This window comes from Fukomys damarensis, unplaced genomic scaffold (assembly GCF_012274545.1).
Source record: "Fukomys damarensis isolate Sample0158 unplaced genomic scaffold, DMR_v1.0_HiC HiC_scaffold_17, whole genome shotgun sequence".
Classification (NCBI taxonomy): domain Eukaryota; kingdom Metazoa; phylum Chordata; class Mammalia; order Rodentia; family Bathyergidae; genus Fukomys; species Fukomys damarensis.
The window spans coordinates 9,156,748-9,181,155 of record NW_022900929.1 but is presented as its reverse complement, the minus strand read 5'-3'; the positions used below and the strand labels follow the sequence as shown (position 1 = coordinate 9,181,155).

Below are 24,408 nucleotides of genomic sequence, written 5' to 3'. Positions count from 1 at the left end.
TGAAGATGGTTCTAAAGAGAAGAGATGCCCCCAGATGAAGCTATCACTACAAGATTGGCTCCTGTGGCCATAGAAAGATATGACTGGCCCCAATGGAGAGAGCTTTAAAATCTTGTGAAAGAATGCAGCTCAGAGAAATTTGCTTCATACAAGATAGGATTAAAAAAAAACTCAGTGAATGTTTAACTTGAGAAAAATGTATTGTAGTAAAAGACATATTGTTATTAATCCCCCCAAAATCCTCCCTCTCACTTCAGACACACTTATCTCCTCATTCCGGCTACTTTATAAAGCAGTTCTGGAACTCCTCTTTCATGAGTGTCTTCAGTTGCACTATCACGACTGCCTTGATGTCCTGAATCAACTCAAAGCATTTACCTTTTGTGGTCATTTTGATTTTGGGAAGGGGCCAGGATTCAAATATGCTTGATCTGGTGAATGAGGAGGATAAGGTCAAACCATGATGTTTTAAGAGCCTGCCTTTCTGTTGGATGGTACTTGGCAGCAATATTCACTGTATTTTCTTTTATCACACTCCATGAGAACATTCACAAAAGAGGACTTCCAGAACTGCTTCAGAAAGTGGCAAGGACAATGGAATAAGACTGTATGAAGCAAAGAGGAGAATTTCAAGGGGGATTAATGAGAATGTGTCTTTTACTGTAGTTTTTAAAAGTTTACTTAAACTCCTACCATATGTTTTGACCTGCCCTTGTATGCATTAACAGTGTGAGGCTGAGAGAAACAAAGAGGGCCAGGTTGGTCCTTGCAGCCCTAGAAAAGATAGATGCTCAAGGGTGATCTTGTGCTCAGTGCCAAGCCAAACCTGTGAGTTCCTGGTCTGCTCAGCTGGAGAATGAGAAGAATCAGCATTCTGAGGGGTGTTTGGGGTTTATGTAAATAAAGCCCATGGGATCATCCCACAGCAGCCTTGGAACTGTCTCAAGGAACTGACACTAATCTTTAGAGGATAAACAAGCTGTAAGAGAACCTTGTAGTTGTGCTAAGGGGGGCTGGGAGTTATAGACCCACTTCAGTGTGATGCAGGAAACTGAGAAAACTTCCCCTCAGTTTCCTTAGCCATGAAATCTACTGAATTTCATGGCAATGTATATAGGAAGCCAATTTGTGAACGATGAAGGGGCAGGAAAAGATTGGGTAATGAAAAATTGAGAATATGTAAATGCACTCTGTAAACTATAAAGCATCTCATAAAGTAGACATAATGCTGCACAAATATCCAGAATTTTCATTTTTATAAGATATGCAGGTAGTTACAACTTCTTTTGCTATAGGATGTCTTCTAAAGTGAGTGATGATGTCAGGTTTTAGGGCTTCATTTCTTGCAGTTACTCTTAAAACCGATGAAGAGGGGGACAATAAGGATAACAAGTATGTCTTAATATTTCCAAATGGAGCTTTTCAGGCACACATGGCTAATACCAGAATGCAGAAATTGACTATGGATATCTGAGTATGCTTGAAAAATAAAAGCTGCTGTCCAGTTTAATAACGATCTCTCAGTAGAGTAATACTAATTAGTAATTTTCATAATCGTAGTCTTTTGTAAAGTATTCTCATAAGAATATTCACTTTAAAACTTAGATGAGTAACTTCAAATATTTGTGTCTACTTTGACTGCAGAAATAAGCCAGGAAGGAGGGTTTATTTTTCTTTGGGCAGGTAAATATGAGAAGATGGATGGTGCGTTAAAAAATAAAGAGAATGGTGTCTCCAAGTGGATTTACATATTGATTACTTAAATTACTACTTAATTTAGTGCCTGCTAATAAACTGTGGCTTGGAAATGCTTTGTGAACATTTATTGTCTGCAGTAATTCTACCTACAGTGTATGCGGATCACATCCTCATTAAATATTGATGCCCTCATGAAATGTTAATAGAATGTTAATGTGAAATACAACAGAATGTGCTTGCTGGGAGCTGGAGCCCAGGGCTGGCTGAAAACTACCTGTCTGCTCTCTTTTCTTTATGTCCTGTCTTCTTGCTTTTTTCTCCCAGTTTCTTTCCCATCGTCAAGAGATTCACATTTGCTTCTTTGATCTGGCTGTCAGATACAAAAAAAAAAATTTTTTTTTAAAGAAACAAGATTCACTGATGGATAGGGATTTAGTTATTCTCCACTCCTGCTTTCTCTACTAGAATTCCTAGTTAGGAACAGAAAGGGTTCCCTTGAAAGAGGGTGATTCAGCCCAGGGTCTGATAAGAGTCATCCTGACAGGCTGAAAAGAGGGTGTGAGGACTTCAGGACCCTGGTGATGGCCAAATACATGGTAACATGTATGTAAAGCCATTTGTAAATGATGCCAAGTAGAAATTTAGTTGGTACTTCTAGTCAGTGTTCTCTCAGAAAAACCAACCAACTCATAAAACCTGTTACCCAAAGACATTTTAAGGAAACATTTTTGTCATAAATCCCAAGGACAGTAAAGACTACTATGTTCATGATGACACTCATTGCCTATTTCCTTGTGGGAACTTGTGTTGTAAATGGTTAAAAAATCCCACAAAATAGGAGAGGTCACCAGTTCCTGGGATGCTCTAAAATCTATACAGACTGTCCCGTGCCTTGGGGAGAGCAGACTGAGCATGCAGATGAAGGTGGACAGGTAAACATGACAGGTTGGAAGGAGTACCCTCAGGTGGAAAGAGCAGATGAGGTGATGGCATTTTATGACAGAGGCCTGAGGGGGTATAAGACATCAGGAGCCAGAAGATAGGGAGTACACATGTATATCTCCTCTGGTATCTTCTCAGAAAACTACTAGGATTCAATTATGGTGGCTCCACTCCGAAGGCCTTATCCAATCCTCATCACTTCCTTATAGCCCCACCTCTAAACACCATAGTGAGAGTAAGTTTCTGACCTCTTATATCTCAAAGTAGGAATTAGATTTCCACACATGAAGCCTTGGGTGACACACAGTTCATATCCAAACCATAGCATAGGGAAAACAACAGTAAGTCACTGCACAGCGTCCTTGTAGATGCTGCCGAGAGGCAAGCATTCAAAGTGAATCTACTGAGAGACACCTGACGATGTTTCCTGGACAAAGAGTTAGGCGTAGCTTCCAGCAGGAATAAACTGTTTCTTTTATGAAGTAAGCAGCCTCCTCAGGCTTCTTAGACTTTTGTTCTTAGATTTGTTCCTCAGAGTTTTGTTGTTGTCTTCTGCTTTTATGTGGAATGATTCCCGTAGTTTTAAGTGGTGGAGCAGCTCACACTAGCTGGAGGACAGAAGAGAATATCCTGGGTGGACTGAAGGATTTTCAGAAGGAGGGAATAAACAAAGTATAAGGATGAGGGAATTAGCTGTGCTACAGGAATAAATGAAGCCAAGACACAAATCCTCCTAAGGCCCTCATGGCCTCTTGTCTCTTATCTGTTGCATATTGGCTTCGTTTTCATATTTTACATGCCCACATCCAGGTAACTCCTCTGCTTACAACTGACAAGCAGGTCAGCATAGTTGGGCACATGTTCCCCAGTCCTGATTTGGCCAGTTGATGGCAGCGGGGGAGGTCTGGTAAAAACATGGAAACTTATGTGGGAACTATGCAATTGAAATGTGGGAGATGGAGTCACAGAAAGAGTTATGTTGTCTACTTAAGGAAAAAATAGAGCTAGAGAGACAAGAGAGTAGTTTGTTACTCAGTAAGACATCTTTATTATACACTTTTGAAAAATCTTCTGCAGATACTTCTGTATAAATGGCAACCAACAAACAGAATACCCTCTTGCAGCGCTGAGAGAGTTGGAGGAGATTTGGAAAACATGAGAAGTCAGGGTCCTACGCACTCTGTGTACTGTTTTATCCTGGCCCCAAGAATCTGAGTTTGGGGCCCTGGAGTGGGTCTCCTGATTTCTCTCCTAGAGTGTAGCCAATATTCTTGATGTTCCCAACCCTCTCTTCCCTTTTCCCTGGCAGATTGTACTGGAGAACAGTAGCCGAGAAGACAAGCATGAATGTCCCTTTGGCCGCAGCAGCATAGAGCTGACCAAGATGCTGTGTGAAATCCTGAAAGTGGGCGAGCTGCGTAAGTACACTTGTTCCCTCGTGGGTGTGAAGCTTGGCCGGCTTCAGGGTTGAGCCCCAGCCCACAAAGATTTCATCTGGATATCACTGCGGAGGTATCATAGCTGAGTTTCAAATACTGTGAAAATGAGCATCTATTACAAGAACCTTGTTGCTAGTTAGGAAAATAATTTGTGGATTTCTTCTTTGGAATTCCAGTTTATAACCTGCCAGTAGATTGTGTTCTTTTCTTTCTTTCAAAGTGATTTTTCTGTATTAAGAAAAATCGAATACCTTAATGAAATTCGCTTGCTCCCAGTGTTTCTGTTGTTTGGAATACTTTCTCTAAGAAAAGAAATTATTGAAGAAATTTGGTGGCTAAAAATGAAAAATGTGGTCAGAGATATGCTTATGACTCCTTTTCTCATTTATATGATAAAATGTATATGGGGACATGGAGGAAAAGAGGAAAGATCATTTTCTTGTATTTTGCCCATTGTCATGAGGGTGAACAGGACTTAACCTCTTCATGCTGTCATTGCTGCTCTGAATCTCCTGGAAGTAGCTAACTTCCCCTCAATCTTTGTGTCTGTGGAGCTGGCCACATGTAAATCTCTCCTCATAGGCTTAATATTGTGAGCACCAGAGAGGACTGTTTATATCAGGAACACGTTGTGGTGTTTGGTGTCATTGTGCAAGCATAAATATGCAGTCATCTGCCTGGAAGCTAAAACAAATGGACTAGAGTGATTAATGGAAAGAATCTGATGATTAAATTGGAAAAAGGAGTTATGTTTTATTAACGTGTAGAACTGAGTATAGGTGCTGCTGAGATAAAATAGGAAAATTCAGTACTGAGTGAAGAACACACTAAGAATTTCAGCCTGTTTGAGCAAGCAGGGGACCTTATCATCCTCCATTGAGAGTGGGTTGGGGAAAGAAGCTGTTATTGAAATGCCACGAAAGCTCATTGCTTCTGAGCCCCACCAGGAGTATTTGCATGGGGACAGTGGCAACCTACTCTGGAGGGTTCTGTGTTCATCTTACCTCATATACTGCTCCCTGAATGTTGAGACCTTGGTTTACATGGGTCTTTGACATGTCTTCTCCATCCTGCTCCCTAATTAAATTAAGTCATTGAGACTTCAGGCTGCAGTATGGCTTGCTCTTTATCCTGATTAAGGATGTAAACTCTAAATCAAACAAGTCCTACTGAAGTTTCCCATCTGATGACAGTGACTGTGTTTATACCAATTTTATGGGAGGAACTGTAGAAAGTCACTTACTAAAAACTGTTTCAAGACCATCGGAAATTTTCTGGAACTGGAAAACAGTTCTGTTCTCCTGCGCTGGGATTTCTGGGCCTGGGTTTTTGTCCCCTCCTTTGCTACCCTCCCTGGCAACATTTTGGCTGCTTACTCTCTCTTACCTTAAGGATAGCAGGAGGGATGTTCTTTGCAATGTCCATACCCAGCTTTCTGCTCCCTCCTTTGCCCAGCAGACATGTGTCTGTCATGTTACACAGTAACCCAGGAAAGAGATCATGGTATAGGGCAAAGAGAAGGCCGGTAGTAAGGGCACCTGATTCTGTCTCTGCCTCTTAGCACTGTTGTGATCCTGGATACATTGCTAACTTCACAGTGCTACTACAGCCACCCATCTTCCTGCTGCAGAATGTCCAGAAATGAACAGTTAATATTTAGGGCATTGAGTAGAAGTTTTCATTTTCTGGATGGACTTGTAGAAATAGCAGTGAGGACTCTTTGGGGACAGAAAAAATACAACCTGGTGTTGAGATGCGGCTGGCTTGGAAAACATGACCAGAGTGTGAGTAGGCAGGGTTTGTGCGGACTTGTGTCTGGCATCTTGGTCAGCAGGGCCCCACCTGAGATGGCAGGAGTCTGAGCCCTCAATCCATCTTAGGTGAGTGTGTGCTTTGTGCTTGGGGGCCGGGTGGATGCAGCTAGGGAGCAATCTGACCCCTGGCAGTGCAAGGCAGTTTTTTCAGCCCCTGAGGCATTGGTAGTCAATCTGGAAAGCACGGTGAAACCCTGGGCCTGTGAGTAGCGGTAACACAATGGAGACAAAGGCAAGCTCCTTACCCATCCCTGGAGATGAGCTAGATGCTCCTCCTGCACTGTGCATTCCAGCTCCCACCTTCTGGTGGTGAGAAAGGCCTGGCATTCTGACCCAGCTCCCACAACCTCTGCCCAAGTGGTCTGAGCAGGGAAACTGGGCTTGGTCATCTGGGGCTTGGCGCAGTCAAGGTGGCTCCCCCGCTTAATCTGTGATGACAAGCACATTTCTCCATTTGGCCCCAAAGATCTACTGAGTGCTTAAGATGTGCAAGGGACTGTGGTGGACCACCACAGCCTTGAACTAGACTGGGTCCCTGCCCCTCCAGGAACTTCCAAAAGCTTCTCAAAAGTCAGAAAGTGGGAACTGATATTTGTTCCCATCAGCTGAAATTCCTTGTATTTTTAATAAATGCATATTATCTGTTCAGAAGCATAATTTTCTCAGTGTTTTGGTATTTTCCAGTTTGACCTATTGCTCACCAGCATCTGCAAAGGCCATTCTGGACATTATTTTAAGGCTTACAAAAAACTATCATGTTTCTGAGGCCTATATGCCGAAATGAGTTGTTTTGCATTCATAAAACATTAAAGGATTGCTCCATTCTGATTGAATGGTAGACACCAAATGATAAAACACCCCATGGTAAGAGGAAAATTGCTTTTTTAATGGATTGCTTTTTGCCTACTGCCGTATTAAATAAGTTACTAATATGAAAAACAAATCTGCATCCACCCTTATGGTGAAAGAAATATCTGTTTTTCTTCCCAGGGAAATTAGTTTCACACCCAAATCCATCATCCTTTGATTTATGTGCATCTAGTTTCCTCACCCTTAAGTTCACAGTTCTGAGCACTTCTCTGATGTGTGTTACTAATTGACCTTGGAAATCACGGTCATTTTAGCTCTAAGAGCAAATGCTGAGACCAAAGAAGTACTCAATTAAAAATCTAATTGATTTGGTTGGGGGGAATAAAAAGGATATTTATGAAAGTAGAAAGTTTTACTTTTCTATATATGGCTTCTTTATTTCAATTTTAGGTCTCTTGAGGAAACCTACTTCTGAAATACCAATTATATTTTGGTGTCAAAAGCAAACATATGAATGCTCGATTAAATTGATGGTACTAAATAATTACGTACTTTCTAAAAGATTGCTTTAAAGAAAATACTCTTTTCTGCTTCTCATTTATTGACTTTGCAAGAGGCAAATGTTATCTCTAATAGTGTGGCCCCAAATAATATCTATTTATATTCTCAGAGCCCTTCAGCAAGGGTATGTAATTGAAGTCTCTGCACCCCCTCCAGGAAGTCACCAAGGTCAATACCATCAGTGTCGATCCATGAAGGGAAGACTTGAACTGGGCCTGTGTATTTTGTGGGGTCACTGTGCTCAGGCTGGTGTTCAGGATGCTGAAGGGAGGTCACCTTCCTGGAAAGTGGGCAGAGTGTGGTGTGGTGGCATTTTGGCACCTGAACGGCATTTGCATGATAGCTCAGCTACTTTGTGGAATCCTCAGTCATATGTCTCCTCTATCCCTAAAGTAAAGGTAAGACCTGCTGTACACAGCAGGTGGGGGGCTTAAATGAGATAGTAGATGTTGCTTTAGTTGGAATATGGGTAGTTTAGTGTTTATTTTTAAATCTCGTTCTTTTTCTTTTCTTTCTTTTTTTTTTTTTTTTTGCAAAGGATACAATCTCACTACCTAAAAACAAACTGTTGGGTCAATGAGATGGGGAGGGGCCTCCCAATTATGTGATAGGAATCCAGACTTGGTGCACCATCCCTTGTTTTATCACTCTATGTGTTTGCTAAAATTCAGTTTATCCAGCCTACCATATCTGTGGAACAAATTCAGAGCCAGAAACCACAGATTAAAAATATTTGAAAAAAATGCATTTATACTGATCATGTATAAATATTTTTGTCCTCCCTGTCTAAAACAATACAGTTTAACAACAATTTTCATAGCCTCTCCATTGTATTAGATATTATAAATGAAGACCCATCAAAGTACAGACAGATGGACATAGGTCATATGCAAATACTATGTCAATTTTTATAAAGGATTTGAACATCTGAGAATTTTGATATCCCCTAGAGATTCTGCAATCTACCTCCCAGATACCAATGAACAATTTTATTCCTTTAAACCTGCTTTCTCTATGAAGCTTTCTTGAGAGTGAGATATGTTTCCCTCAGTTTCAATTTTAAAAATCACGGAGAATACTTGTAAACTGGATGTGGTCATATGTCCTCATAGCCTGGGTTGTATAATTGGCAGTTCCAGTCACAAGAACAAAATTGAAGTAGGAGGAAGAGCAGGTCTTCAGGAGAGATGAATTCACCAGCATGGCATTGGTGAGGGCAGATGGAGGTAGGGTGGAGGCATAGGTTAGACAAAGCCATGGGGCTTATTACAGATGAGAAGCTCTGAAAAAGATACCTACCAGCTTCTGCATGGAGCAAAAAATGTGGTAGGAATTGTTATTATATCATCTGTGCCATTAGAATTAATAAATTATTGCTTGGTATAAGGGAAACCTGATATTCTGATTCAAATATGTTAATTGCTTATCCTTTGACTATATATAGCTCTGTACCCAGTTGTGTTTCAATATTAGGTGGAGTTGTATTTCTGTCTCATCTGTCTGTCCAGACATCCATCTGTTCCTCCCCCCCAACCCCCGTCTCATTCAGTAAACACAAGGCAGTCTCTTTGAGTCTGATCTTACTAATCACAGATGACAGGATTTCAGGCACATTCTCCAGCTTTAAGCATAGCCCTTCTAGTACATATGATTATGGAACCCTTTTAGCATTTGTAACTTTACACTGAAGTCATATTGCTGTTTCTGGGAGGCAGTGTTTGCTTCCTTTTCTTCATAGAGAGCTAGGCAGGATAGGGAAGGGAGAGTCTCAGGAGATATGTTGGAGAAAAAGAGATTTTGTGTGAAATCACAAAAATGAAGAGAGAAATAACCAGGAAGTCATGACTGTGTGGATAGTTAGGAGCAGCTATTGAGAACTGCAGGCAGTAAGAAACTGTAGGTAGAAAGATTTGAGGCCTTCCAAGGATTCTAATTCTATGTAATTAAAGCAGAGGGTTCAGGCTGTGAGAGTAGCTCAGTGGTAGATCACTTTCCTAGCATATCCAAGGCTCTGGGTACTACCTCCAGTACCTCAATCCAACAAAAATCAGACAGAAACAGAAAGTTCACAGGAGTAAGCAAGTGGAAAAGATGGTGGCTAAGGATCCAAGTATCAAAACATAAGTATTTGTCAAGCAGATGAACTTGGACTGGTCTTTACAGGCCATGGAAGACAATAGAAGAAATTTAATATGAAGAACAAATGTCTCAGACAGGGGCCTAGAACTTCAGATTTGGATTATGCTTTCTGAGTGTGACCAAAAATTGTGAGCATGATAATGTATTGGTCCAGGAGCAGGGATAAGCTGACTTTGAATAAGCCCAGATCTATAATGGAGCAGCTAGGATAATTCAGCGGCAAGTTATTGAAACCCCAATTTAGTGCCTAAATCCAGAGTTGAGATTAACTTCACTGCTCAGTGATGTCATGAGGGCCCACATTCTTTCCGTTTCTGATCTACTGGTAGCAAAATGGCAGCTACCATTACATGGTCCAGAGGAACCAGTGGCCGACTTCCTGTGGGTCCCTTTTTGGGGTTGTGGAAGTGTTTTCAGAAGCCATCCCACAAACTTTGTCTTACGTGGCATTGGCTAACACCAGGGCCTGCAGCTGTGCCTAACCTAGACAGTGGGTTTTCCGGGGATCAGACCAGTCATGACCCACAACCTAGACTGCAGGTGAGAACAACCTCCCCTTAACAGGTGACTACAGGATGTTAGTGACAGTTACAGAAAATGCAGGTTTGGTTAAAAAGGGAGAAATATTCCATTTTATAGAAAAACCACAACTTCTTTATCCAGTTTCCAACGGATGGGCAAACCTAGACAGTGGGTTTTCCGGGGATCAGACCAGTCATGACCCACAACCTAGACTGCAGGTGAGAACAACCTCCCCTTAACAGGTGACTACAGGATGTTAGTGACAGTTACAGAAAATGCAGGTTTGGTTAAAAAGGGAGAAATATTCCATTTTATAGAAAAACCACAACTTCTTTATCCAGTTTCCAACGGATGGGCAAATAGGTTGTTTCCAAGATTTAGCTCTTACAAACTGTGCCGCTATAAACATGGGTGCACATACTTCTCTGTGATATGATTCTTTCAGTTCTCTTGGAAAGATACCCAGCAGAGGGATGGCTGGGTCAAATGGAACCTCCAGTCCAAGCTCTTTGAGGTATCTCCATATTGATTTCCATAAAGAACAAAAAGGGAAAAGAAAAAAATGTGAGAGAATGAAAAGATGAAAATAAAGTGTTTGTAGATGGGGAGGGGAGGAGGGGGTGAAGGGAGGGCAGAGGTAAGGGGAAAAAAATGAGAATCAAGACTTGCCATGTAAAGGTACATGATCCCAACAATGAATGTAACTGTACTGTATCCCTAAATGTACCAATAAACTCAATTAAAAAAAAAAAAAAAAGGGAGAAATAACTATACTACCTGGAACTCTTGATTCTGTCCCTATACTTTAAAAATCCTTTTCCACATTTGCCTTACTGATGCAGAAAACTATAACAGTCAGATTACAGCCCTCTGTCATTTTGTCTTTACTGGGAACTCAGAAAATGCACTGTTTTATAATGTTAGCAATATCAAAGGTTGCAGAGAATGGAAATTGAGGTTTGATTATAATACATTTCTTTTCATCACTAAGATACAGGGGCTGTACTATATTACTTTCCTTTTAGCAGAAGGCTACTTCTGCTCCCTCAATTATGGTTTTGTGTACGGGTTATTCTCAGGCACATATTGAAGGATAGAATGGAGGTACCTCTGTGGTGGCAGCTTTCATATGTGCCACATTTACCTGTTTGATCATTTATAATTTGATTAAAATTTAATAACTACTCTGTTTGAAGAAAAGTGGAATGAAACATGCATCCCGCAGTAGGAAAATGCTGCCTACTTCCTTACTTTGTCTCTCCTTGGCACTATTCATTATAACACACCAGTGGTGCTGAATGGAGTACCCCATGCAATTTATCACCCAGACACCTCTGCTTTAGCAAGTAAAAATAACACAGCTGATCAGGCTGAAGGACTCTTCAGAGTGCAGCAGCAATTAGACCAGACACTTAACTCTGGGACACTGGTGCTTTCGTACACTGAGAAAAAAAATCCATCACTTTCATTTGTAATCATAACTTCTGGTATAAAGAAACCTCAAGAAAAATCAGCTTGTCACAATTAAACCTCTTCAGAACCCTTTATCTTTTAATACCACATTGTGCTCTCACTCCTTGGAAAGCTTAAGGCCCCCAGATCTTGATTCTACCTTACATTTTCATATTGTGCTTTTAATATTATGCTCTCTTTCAACTTGTGAAGGAATAAACTGAACAAAATAAATGTTCTGCATCCTGAACTTGGCTTTAGAAATGTATATGTACTTTGGTCCCAAACTAAAGTTGTCCTAACAGAAAATAATTTGAGTCGGCTGTTGGCAATAATGATAAAGCCGATGATAGGGTTTATGGTGGAGGTGCTTGTTATGAGACAAGGAAACTTCACGGGAGGGTCCTACATTCAGAATCAGACTGTGAAGATGGTTAATCTTTGTCTTGCTCTTTGGTGTGCCCAGCTGTAATATGGGGACAGTGTCAGCAGCAGCAGCAGCGGCACTCTCATTTGAGAAGCAAGAGGAGAAATGTAAGCTGAAAAGTGCTTTGTTAACTTTACAGTGGTCTGTTTATGCAGACAATAATGTTAACAGGATTGTGCACAGACCCCTAGACGCTGAGATGTGTCCTGAAGCAAAGCCAACTCTTCCCATTCATTCAGTAGCTGTCTGAGGGCTTTGAAGTCCTGATACCTTGTTTGTGTCAGAAAGGGCAGGATTGTAGATATTTCTGAAGTGGTAGTAAAATGTTTTATCTTCACACACAGAAAGTGATTGCTGAGAGAAATTAAACTTACAGTTTTACAAAGGAGGCTATAGCAAGTGCATCTCAATTATAAATGGATGGAAATACTTTATCCTAGACGTTTCTTAGGACTTAGTCCTTTTTATGCTATTTCTGAGATGCATGGCTAGAATCATCACCTGTTGCCTCTCAAAAGAGACTAGGTTACAGACAGATGGGGCACGAGAAATACAAACCTGGTGAAAAGACACAGACCCCAGTGGTCTCCTCCTTCTGCTTTATGGAAACACAACATCTTTGGGTTCATCTGGAACATCAAGTTTGGGTTGCTACTCCAATTCCTCCCCTTACCCCACTGTGAGAGGGTATCACACCCTCCTCAAAGCACATACCTGTAGTACTTTTTTTGTCTTTTTTGCTATACTTTCTACTGCTTGTCAATACTTACTTTTTCCCCCTTTAGTTTCTAGCCCTATTTCCTCTGAAAGCTGAGGTAGCTTATAGGAAAGGCTTGAAGATTAAAAAAAAAAAATGATTGGTGGGCATAAAAAATAAAAGAAAGAGGATGATGTATATTTTTGAGCCCATATTATAAAAGTTTTTGTATTTGCTAGCAGCAAGCAGTGAGTTTTATTCAGAAATTTACTTGTGCTAGCTAAGTAAAGAGGATCTCAGTAACAGAAAATGGGTCAGTGCTCCATTTCACTCTCACATGAAAGTGTGAAAACCCAGACAATCATTTCAGTTAATGCTAAATTAATATATGATGGCATTTAATATCATGTGAAAGTTGGTAGAATATGTTCATGTGTGTATTATCATTAGAAAAAGGCAATAAGCCAGACTTATACTTAAAGCAATGATATAGCATTAAAAATGGAACTAAGGATGCAACACAATGCTGATGGTATTCACATATATTATTTCATCTTGGCCAGGAAGACACAAATATATAGAATTCATTGATAGAAAAAGAGCATTTTAAATTATAGCCAGTCAAGCATTCAGTCTAGAAATCCCTGAAGAAGCAAAGGAAAAGCTGTTAGAATTAATGTAATTTAGAACAGTAGCGGGAAAACAAAACTTCTAGCTTTTCCATATGTCAGCAGTAATTAGTTAATTATAAAATGGAAAAAAAGAGGATTACTTTAGCAGTGGCCATGAAAATTAAACTGCTTCAGAATAATCCCAATGGAAAATATCTTGGATTTAGGCAAACAAAACAGTAAGACTTTAGCAAAACATATAATAGAATTTTCAAATAAATAAACAAACAAAATTCTTTATTCCTGGTTTTAAAAAATGTTAATATTGTGAAAAAAAAGTTGCTCCAAATTAGGTGTGCTGGCTTATACCTTATCCCAAAGTACCAATGCAAATTTGGGTAGAAACTTTGCAGAATGATTCTAGTTCATTTGACAGAACAAGAAGGTAAGAATTAGTAGTGAAAATTGATAAAGAATAGCAATGAGAAACAAGAAGAAAATATATTCCATTGTTTAAAACTTTTTTTAAAAGAAAGCTCAGAGAACTCAGGTTGTTCTGTGCCATTATAAGAGTTCTGGAGCCTTTTGTGAGTGGATTAATGCTGTTCTCACTGAAGTGGATCAGTTATCGCAGGCATGGGCTCCTGATTCACAGACTAGTTCAGTCCAGAATCTGTAAAGAACAGATTCATTTCAGCATCTGGGAAGCCAAGATGAGGGTCTGCCTCTGTAAGGCACTTCCTGCAGAGCCGTCCAATTGGAAAGACAGAGAAAAAGGAAGGGACTGAACTGGTCTGTGAATCAGGAGCCCGCGCCTGTGATAACTGATCCACTCCAGTGAGAACAGCATTAATCCACTCAGTCACAAAGGCCCCACTTGTCATAACTGTCAAGTTGGGAATTGAGTTTCCCCCACACGAACTCTGGGGGACACAGAAGAGCCATATCCTATGCCTTTAACCCAGGACCACCCATGTGAACCTTGTACACTTTACCATGCACACTCTACACACATACACGTGTGTCACATGCATTGTAAGGAAAATAAGAAAAATGTTTCTTCTGGCCAGAGAAAAGAAATGATTTTCAAAAATATAATTGGAAGAAAAATTCAAAATAAAGGGTCTTTAAAATTTGGTGTATTTTTAGCCTGTTGTCTCTGGGAGGGAAGAAAAGGTTCCAAGGAGCACTTCCTGGCTACACCTTTCCCAGCACTCTCAGAGATGCCTTTAAATTTTACACTTAGGCCCATAGGGTATTATTATTATTATTATTATTATTATTATTATTATTATTATTATTTTATCCAGGTCATTAATAACTTATTTTTTCTGTCCATTCTCTTTTATTCACCACCATTTCAAAAGGAATACCATACCAACTGCCTTTTAAAAAATGTTTCCCAATGCTGAATTAAATTTCAACCACCACCACCACCATCACTACCACAAGATTATTTAGCATATTGTTCCTTTCAAAATTCTTTCATATCCTTGACTCTTCTAAACCTCTTAATCAAAATTTACTCTTCAGGAAATTGAAACCATAGTAGGCATAGTTGTTTGCCTACCGTGGCTTCCTAGCCTGGATCACCTCTAAAATAGCATGAGTAGGCAGACGCCTTCTTTTATGTGGTTTTCTTCATATTGCCCAGTTTGCCTTGAATAGATACCATCTTCTTCCCTTAGCACGCTCTATGACCTTCCTATAGCAACTCTGCTTCCTTTGAAATTAAAAAACAAAAAACAAAAAACATTATGCCCCAAAATGTTTGCCTATCCACACAATGTATTAACCTCAATAGGTGAGGCAGCAAGCTGCCTAAAATCAACCATAAAAACCCATAGCTTTTATTTGTTGTTGTTGGGTTTTTTGTTTGTTTGTTTGCTTGGTACTGAGGATCAAACTCTGAATCTTGTGCTTGCAAGGCAAGCGGTAGAGCCACTGAGCTAAATCCCCAGCCCATCCATAGCTTTTAATTGGCTCAGGACCTATACCCACAAGACAGCAAGCATAACCATGAATATATTTTAGGTCACGCAGAAGCTTCTATTAAAGTCACAACATGGCTTTAGCCCCCCCCCATTTTTGCTTAATGTTTTTGTTGTGCTCTATGAGTCCAAATCTTTCATACTCATATGTTGAGTCTCAGCTGGGTACCCAGAAGTGAGCCTCCTGGGATGCTTTCTTGTAAATTCTGACATATTAATATTTTATTATAAAAGCCATTCACTCATTCAACAAATACTTGTGAGTTTCTTCTATGTACCAGTCTATGTTAGGACGTGAAGAAGATTGAGACTTTACTTTTGCAACTAACTAACAAGGAAACTTGGGGAAAGACCCAAGCTCTTTGGGTATCTGTTCTTGCCTCTATAAAATGGGATTGCGACTTGGTCTGGCTCTAGAACCTTTCCATCCTTCCTCTAGCTCTACAGTTCATGGCATCCACTGAGAAAGCCTGAGGCCAGTATCTAAAAAAAAATGCTCTTTTAAGTTTTTAGTATAAAAAATTGGATAAAAGAAGGTAAAATTGACTATATCTTATAAACTATATATCAGAAAGGCACATAAAGTGATGCACATACTTGCATTTGAGAGTATTTTTAGTGACAAATAATGGATTTTTAAAACTCCGAACCTCTTTCCTCTCTGCATCACTAATCACTTTCACCAGATTTACTGCATGATCACTATGGATGGGTCCATGAGCTCGAAAGTCCTACTAAGTTTCAAAGAAGAATATTCATGGAAGGCAGCAGGAAACTGGACCAAGAGTAGAAGCAGAAAGCTAGGATTTTCAAGTAGATGATGAACTAGAATAAGATCAAAGAAGGAAATAACTAATATAGCAGAAATCATGATGTCATACTGCAGTAAAATGGTGGTAAATACTAATTGTTAAAGCTCATCAGAACAAAATGTACGTGAGGAAAACAGACAGATGGGAAACATAGGACAGGACAGGACAGGAGCATGCGTGCCCTCAGCTGGTCTCTGACTCACCTCCCTTGGGCACCTGGCCTCCCTCTTTACCAGCTGTCCCCACAGGGAGCCTCCAATGCCTCTGGCTTCTCACCCTTCTGGTTATGGGTGGTGGAGAGACCCTATCATTAACAAGCTTAGAGGTTGGATGCCAGTGAGGGTCCCAACCGTAAGCACTTGAGCTCCAGCCCAAACTACTTGCTGAGTTAAAGATAAGTAGAAGAAATTTATTCTGAAAAATTCTCCCATTCCTATTGGTTGCTTTCTACATAACAGGCAGCTCCCTGAGGCCAACACAAAGCACACATTACCTCTGTTAACCCTTCCGGAATCTCCAGTTAGTAATTTGGAATGTGAAACAGAAGACTCTGGGGAGTTAGGTAAGCTGAGGTTGGGCAGGCACTGGATGCAGTCAGCTGTTGTGGCCTGCTGTCTTCAGTGTCCTGTTGCCCTCACACATACAGTGTCCTTGAGGACTAGACTCGCATCGACCTCGTCACCCATGCTGGCCTCTGATATTTCACGGACAACCTGCATTTAAGAAGGAGTGGCTTTCTGTTTGCTTTAAGATCAATCCCTAAAATACTCTTTAGATATTACAGATTTTTAATAATTTGCATATTACCCTGAAAACTCTCAAACAGCCTCTTTTTTTCTCCTACAGTGAAAATGAGTTATTCCAAAGGGCTCCTCTTTGTCCTCACTCCTTTCTTAGAGTAATTTGCTTGGTAAGGGCCACTGAGTCCAAATTTAAATTAAAAATATCAACAATACAGTGTGTTCCCCAAAGAGGAAAAACTGATCTATTTTCAGTCTTGTGTTTCAGAACACACAGCTGTGTGACTTCCCAATTTATGTCCCCAACTGCCACTCTAGACAGCTCTCAGCTTGCTGGTTTTTTCTTTTCCCCTCTCTACCCACTCTTTGCTATAAGATGGGGACGTGTGTGTGTGTGTGTGTGTGTGTGTGTGTGTGTGTGTGTGTGGTACTGGGAAGTGAACCCAGGGCTTACTTTGCACTGGGCTGTATCTCCAGCCCATTTTTATTTTTTATTTTGGGAGAGGTCTCACTGAGGTGCCCAAACTGAGGTTGAACTTCTGATCTTTCTGCCTCCACTTCCAGGAATGCAAGGATTACAGGCGTGCACCGCTACATTGGGCTGGGGAATGGTTCTAACTTTAACCCACAGGGTGTAGCCTCTGGTCTGGGTGGATTCCAGTGAACAGGCCCAGTGAACAGCACTTCTCCAAAGACACTTCTACCAAGCAGACACATGCACCCACTGGGGCTGGAAGGAGCCATGTGCTGTGGTGTGGCTGCTGCTTCCTGAGAAGCCAGGCTCTCCACTACACCTTGAACTGTGCTTCCTGCCTCCCGGAGAGGCCTTGGGGACCTGTGCTGTGCAGCACAATAGTGTTCTGAGTCTGAGCAAATAGGTTCAATGTTTCAATTTCGCTTTCCAAGGGTTTTGGCCATAAGAACAGATTGCAGCTGTGGCCTGACCATCTTTAGAAGTGTGAATCATATTTTCCTCCTAAAGAAGCTATTTTGAGCATTATAATTGCATATTCCCATGTTGTTTTTCATAGAGTGAGTAAGGAAGATGACTTGCATTTTGTTCAAATAGAAATCTGCTCGTTTCTTTGCTCTTCTGTCTTGCATAACCTAGTCTGGTGATTCTTGACCTGGGCTGTGCATCATATTCACCAAGGGAAGCTTCGGTGAAATGCAAATTCTTGCAGGAGCGTCCAGAAAGTGGCATGTTAAATAAACTCTCTAACTGACTCTTAGGCAGCCCCACCGGGCCCTCCTAAGTTTGAGCCCATCTTTCCATGGTAATTCCCATTGTGCTTAAGTGGATATCTTTATGGGAGGTAAGACCTCTAGGCTGGGCATTAGAATGCCTGTTCTATTTCTGGATCCACTACTGACTGCCTCTTGACAATCTGCTTTGTGTTTTTCTGGGGTTAATGACTACGAATGTGCATGGAACCACCAGATAAATCTGCAGTGAAGTAGAGTCTTTTTTATTTCCCTGGTACAGTGACTCCAGCTACTGACTGAGTGATTTGAGACCTTTGGCACCATCTCTTCTTGAGTGGCATGTGTATAACCTAGACTGGGTATGGCTACTAGATTTTTTATAAGAGCCTTAATGAAATATCTATAGCCTTTGTTAGTAGGGGCTCTTAGATTTAGCAAGCTGGAAGTCTAGACTGAAGAACTTGCTCCTCCCATGCTGATAGGGTATCCCATTTTTGGGAAATAAAATTCATTAAAATGTGCTTATATTTCACCCTGAATGATTTCCTCTTTTGGAATACAGATTGAATATCTCTGTCTGAAATGCTTGGGACCAGAAGTGTTTTGGGTTTGGGATCTTTCTGGATCTTTTTGGATTTTCTGGATATTTGTATATACATGAGCTATCTTAGAGATAGGAAACAAATCTAAACATGAAATTCATTTATATTTCATGTATACTTTTTACACAGAGCTTGAAGATAATTTTTGCAATATTTTCAGTAATTGTGTGCATGAAACAAAGTCTCGTGCATGGAATTTTCCACTTATGTGGTCCTATCAGCACTCGAAAAATTTTGGATTTTTGGAGTGTTTTGGATTTTGGATGGTTGAATTAGGAATACTCAATCTGTGTCAGTTTCCCTGCCAGCAAAGAATCTTTCCAGAGCAATTAAAGCTCAGTTTTGCCAGAACAATATAGAAACTGGGGAAAAAAAATTCTAGCCTTCCATCTTTTGTATTTTCTCTTGATGCTGGGGATTGAACCCAAGTTCTCTTCATGCTCTACAGTCAGCCACATCCCCAGCCCTCTTATTATACAATTATCATCATTATTGTTAGTGCTAGGGCTTGAACCCAGGGCCTCGGGCATGCTGTGTGCTTCTCCACTGAACCATACCTTCAGTCCGTTCCCATCCTTCTTTTCTCCCCAGCTTATTCCTCCCCTATATTTTCCCACCTGGACCTCCTTTGGCCTGAGTTTGGTGGCTTTTGCCTTTCTATAATGTCAGCAGGGCTGTTGGGCAACAAAGCAACTGCAGGCCCATCTCTTCATGGAAATAGGAGTGTTTTGTTTTTTTTTTTTTTATTGAGTTTATTGGTACATTCTAGGTATACAGTACAGTTACATTCATTACTGGGATCTTGTACCTTTACATGACAGGTCTGGGTTCTCATTTTTCCCCTTGTCCCTGCCCTCCCTTCACCTCCTCTTCCCTTCCCCACTTACAAACACTTTATTTCCATTTTTTCATTTTCTCCTATTTTTTAGGAGTGTTTAAATAAACCTAAAACTTGGGAGGAAGAAACAAGCCTAAGCCCAAGTGCTATTAACATTTCTGCAAGTCATACCTGTCCCTAAGCAGCACAGCACTAATGCTCCCATGGCTTTTATTGGCAATTTAATAGTTTGAGGAATTGCTTTCCACTGACGCCATAAGAATCCTGACCAGGTGCACAGGCTTATCTTCCCATTGGACCTGCCCTGGTCACAACTAATTCTACTGCTTTTCTCTGTCATAAATGCCCTCAAATTTAAGATCTCCTGAGGTTCACTCCTGTGATCATTTTATTTTTGTTTTTGCTTTAGATTATGAGATGACCTTTAACAAATTTTCCTATTTGATTTTTGTTATGGTTTGGATCTAGATGTCCCAACAAAGCCTCATGTGGTCATAGGCCTGATCTAGAGTGTGTGGAACTGGAATTGATTCATAGGCAATGCTAGGCTCAAGGGCACTAGGATTAAGGGTGTGAGTGCTACCTGCCCTAAGTAATATGAATAATATGAAAGGAGCAGGGAGACATTGTTAAGCTCTCTTTTTTTGTTGTTGCTTTTGCTGTCTTCCACCACCATGATCTGATGCTTTCTCTTGTTACCATTGCTGCATTATGTATGCCATGTTGTTTCTGCTCTACCATGCTTGTTTACCATCCAAGCCTCAGAGCCAGCTGATTATGGACTGATACCTCTATGAACTGTAAGCCAAATAAACTCTTTCCCTTCCAAACTTTGGGTGTCAGGTATTTTGTCTCAGCAAGAGAGAAAAGTGATTAACACAATTTTATTTTTAAAATGAACTAATATTATGCATATAGTACTTTGTAACCTGATTCTTTTCACTCGGGGAGTTACAAACCTCTTCCCTTTCAATAAATGCATTTATTTGTAGTTTATTTAAACTTAATAATGTTATGGCTTATATCTAGATGTAAGCCTTATGTGGTCATAGGTGGGGCTTTTCAGAGGTGGCTGGAACTAGAGCTTGTGAGGCTGGGATCAAGATTTTAGGATTAGTAAATTAGTCCAGTGATAGGTTTCTCATAATTCTCTGAGTGAATATTGGGAGGACCCATGCTGGGTTTGAGTGCTACCTTCCCTAAGGGCAGGTACCTGGATAGAATATAAGTGACAGAAAGAAGGCTACTGTTACTGCTTGTCACTTGCTGCTTCACTACTTCACTGCTTGCTGCCTTGCTGCCTTTTGCCTGCCATCAATTGTTTCTCCTCTGCCATGCCTTGGAGCCAGCTAACTATAAACTAAACCTTTCCTCTTTAACTTTTGAGTATCAGGTATTTTGTCTCAGAAATGAGAAAAGTAACTAAGAGAGTTGGCTAGTATTCTATTGCATAGATATGATTATTTTGTGGGTATAGATATAAGTGGTATTTCATTTATAAAAGCACAAATTCCCTACTGGCAGAAATTAGCATTGGTCATAGATTTTTTTTAACTTTACAAAGGCCATTAAGATGGGCATTTGTTTACTAAATGCATTTTTATGGCTTATATCTAGATATTCTCCCAAAGCCTCATGCACTCATACATGGGGCTTTGGAGGTGGCTGGAACATGGGTGTGTAATACTAGATTAAGGGTGTGCAATAAATGGATCAGTCCACTGATTTGATTAACATGATTTTGGGTATGGCTTCATGCATTTACTGAAGGTAGAAGACCCACCATGGGTATGAGTGTCATCAACAAATAGACTTGTAGCCTGAATGAAATAAAAAAGAAGGAGGCTTGCTGCTCCTGCCTCCTACCTACCTTGCCATGAACTGTTTCTTCTCTTTTATGTTCCTCTGCCATGCCTCCCTGCTGCAGAGCCAGTCAGCTATAGACTGAAACATCTACAAAATGTGAGCTAAAAGCTCCTTTTACTTGTGGTTGTTAAGTCTTTTGTTCTAGCAAAGAGGAAGTAACTGAAACATGCATGTAGACTATTAGTCATGGGCTGTCTGTGAAAAAACAGACTGTTGTCCTTTTCCTAAGGAGTATATATTTTAGCTAGAGAAAAATAAATACTGATGAACATATCATACAGTAAAAATACCCTGAAGAAAAATCAGAAGAGGTAGGATGCATGAGATCATCTTGCTGAGGATGTGACATTGATCAGAAATATGAATGAAGTGAGACAGTGCCAGCTAGTCTCTGGACAAGAATTTTGCAAAAGGTGTGAATGGCCAGTAACATAAAGGTTCCACAACAGGAGAGTCTAGCATAGTAAAGGAAGAACAGGAGGCCAGAGTGTTGTTACAGAGAGAAGGGGACAATTCTGATCAGGAGCTCAGAGATGTTGATGGATGAGAGAACCCGTTGGCCTTCATAGGCCTTTTTAAGAAACCTGGCTTTTACTCTGTGTGGGAAGACAACTATTGAGCAAGTGGAGCATACTTATGGTGTTACACAACTTAAAATGTATGACTTGTGCAGCTGATTTGGAGTTTACCTTAATGCATATACTTTAACAAATTTTCTCGTATTATTTTTTTAATGAACTAATATCATAAATATTACTTTGTAACACGGTTCTCTTCACTTAATGTAATACAGGCCTCTCTCTTTCCAGTAACCAAGAAAGACTTAAAAGAATGGTTGGACTATAAGAGATGAGACTATAAGAGGGCAAGTTAATACATTCTTCTATAATAAGCAAGTTGAGAGATGGTGGCATCATGATCCAGGGTGTTAGGTTGGATTTGGCATATGTGTTAAAGAAAGAGCCAACAGAATTTCCCCTGACAGATTGGATGTGGGGTAGGAAATAGGAAGAGAGTTAGGGATGGATGAAGAGAATCGTGGAATCATAGAGATTGATGATAGGGTATTGAAGATCAGCCACTCTTTTACAGCTATGTTGATTTTGAGATGCCTTTCAGACATTCACATGAAAATGTGGATTTCATGCATGGACATGTGTACCTGGAGCTCAAGGGTTGGTTCTACACTGGAGATTTGACTTTCAGTATCACCAGTAAATACATAATAGTTACAACCTCTCAGACTGAATGAAAGCATCAGACAGGGTCTAGGGTGAGCCCTAAGAACCTCAAAATTTGAAGGCTGGGGAGAAGAAAAAGAGTGCACTTGAGTGCCAGGAATATAGGAGAAAACCTGAGAACATTTCAGTTCAAAGTGGAGTATGCTTCCTGCCTCAAGTGTTGCAGTCAGCGGGGGTGAGTGAGGACTGACCTGAACATGGAGTTTTGTTGCATGGAGGTCAGGGCTGACCTGAGCCAGAGCAGTGTGTGTGTGTGTGTGTGTGTGTGTGGGTTAGGCTTATGGGGTGCAGAGATAATGTGACAGGGTGCAGGTGTAGGCTGTGGTGTGGACTGAGGAGACGGCACAGAGCAAGCTCTCAGGAACTTTCATTGCTTTTTCAGGAGTCTCTCTTTCTAATCAATGGATTAGAAAATTAAAGCAAACTGGCATCTCACCCCACATAGCATAGATGACTATTTTAAAGCAGTTTGCTTATTAGAGGAGCTGAAAAATAAGATGAAAATGGGAGAGGAAGTTATAGTCAGGTGGGGTTTTTTAATGGTGGGAGAAATTATAGGATGTTTATATTCTCATGGACAGGCTCAGGGGAGATAGGGCCATTGGTGGTGGAGACCATATATCTCTAGCTGCCCAGTGTGATCAAAATATGTAGTGAATATATACATTTAAAAAATATATTGCAGTAAAAAGACACATTACAATCAAATCTCCTCAAAATACTCCCTCTTGCTTCAAATACACTTTTCTGAAGCAGTTCTGTAAGTTCTTTTGCATGAGTGTCCTTATGAGGTGTAATCAAAACTGTGGTGAATGCTGCTTCTGAGTGCCATTTAACTGAAAGGCAGGCTTGCAGAAATTGATGATGTGTCCTTACCCACCTTATTCACCAAATTTGGCACTGTGACTACTGGCTCTTCCCTAAAGTCAAAATGACCATGAAAGGTAAATGTTTTGGACTGATTCAGGAGGTCGAGGCAGCTCCTCGAAAGATCACAGCACCGTTGAAGGATCTTTAGGAAAGAAGACTTCCAGAATTGATGCTTCAAAAAGTGGCAAGAATGATGGGATGAGTGTGTTTGAAGTGAAGGGGAGTAGTCTGAGGGCGATTCATGGCAATTCCTTTACTATAATACATTTTTAAAGTCAAACATTTACTCTATCTGTGGATCACACCACATGAATCTTTAATAACTTCCTTATAAAATGCCTACCAGTGTATCCTGAACCAGATAGTTTATACTCAGGGCATTTTTAAATTTGAAATTTCACATGCTTACATCTGAAAAGAATTAAGATGCAGAGAAGCAAAACTAATTATCATCCATTATCCCACCACCAACACAGATTGGTGTATTTCTTTCCACACATTTTTTAGCATTAAATCAGAATTAGAATATACTATTTTTTATATTCTATTCTTTCTATTTAATATATTCTGACTATCTTTCCCCTACAGAAATACATAATGACATCATTATTTCAGGGCCTTTTGGTATTTCATAATTAATTCATCATTAATTTGACCAGACTTACTACAAAATATTTGGGAGAAATAGCACTGTGATAAATGTCCTTGTAAGTCTCAATTTCCTGAGAGAATTAATTCTTAGAAGGAAACATTTTGTGTCAAATGGTCTGAAATTTTAAAGCTTTTTATTCCTTTACAAAATTTACCTGCAGAAAGGCTGAAGCACTTGCACTCCAGTGAGCAAGTGTGTGTGGCTCGAGACACAAGGCTTAACCCAGTTTAACTACTGAAGAAAGGAGGGTGAGGAAAGAATGTGACTGAGATGGTGGGATTTCAGCTGATCATGTGGAGGGAGATTCTAAGACACATGGGTACATATCTAATAGAGATTTAGCACTGACATGACGGATTTATGGAATATATATAGATAAGTGTGTTGTGTGTGTGTGTGTGTCGTTGCGGTACTGTACTAAGAACTGAACCCAGGGCCTTCACACAGAGCTGGAGTGCATCTCCAGCCCTATATATAT

At 40.3% G+C, this 24,408-nt stretch overlaps 1 protein-coding gene across 3 annotated transcripts in view; it reads left to right on the top strand.

The window, feature by feature from the left end:
• Positions 1 to 24,408, top strand: part of Elmo1 (engulfment and cell motility 1) — a 463,267-nt gene that overhangs the window by 209,279 nt on the left and 229,580 nt on the right. For all 3 annotated transcript variants that reach the window (XM_019210008.2, XM_010640488.3, XM_019210009.1), the window contains one exon: positions 3,950 to 4,058. In XM_019210008.2, the coding sequence (XP_019065553.1) occupies positions 3,950 to 4,058 (109 nt within the window). The remainder of the gene's footprint in view (positions 1 to 3,949; positions 4,059 to 24,408) is intronic.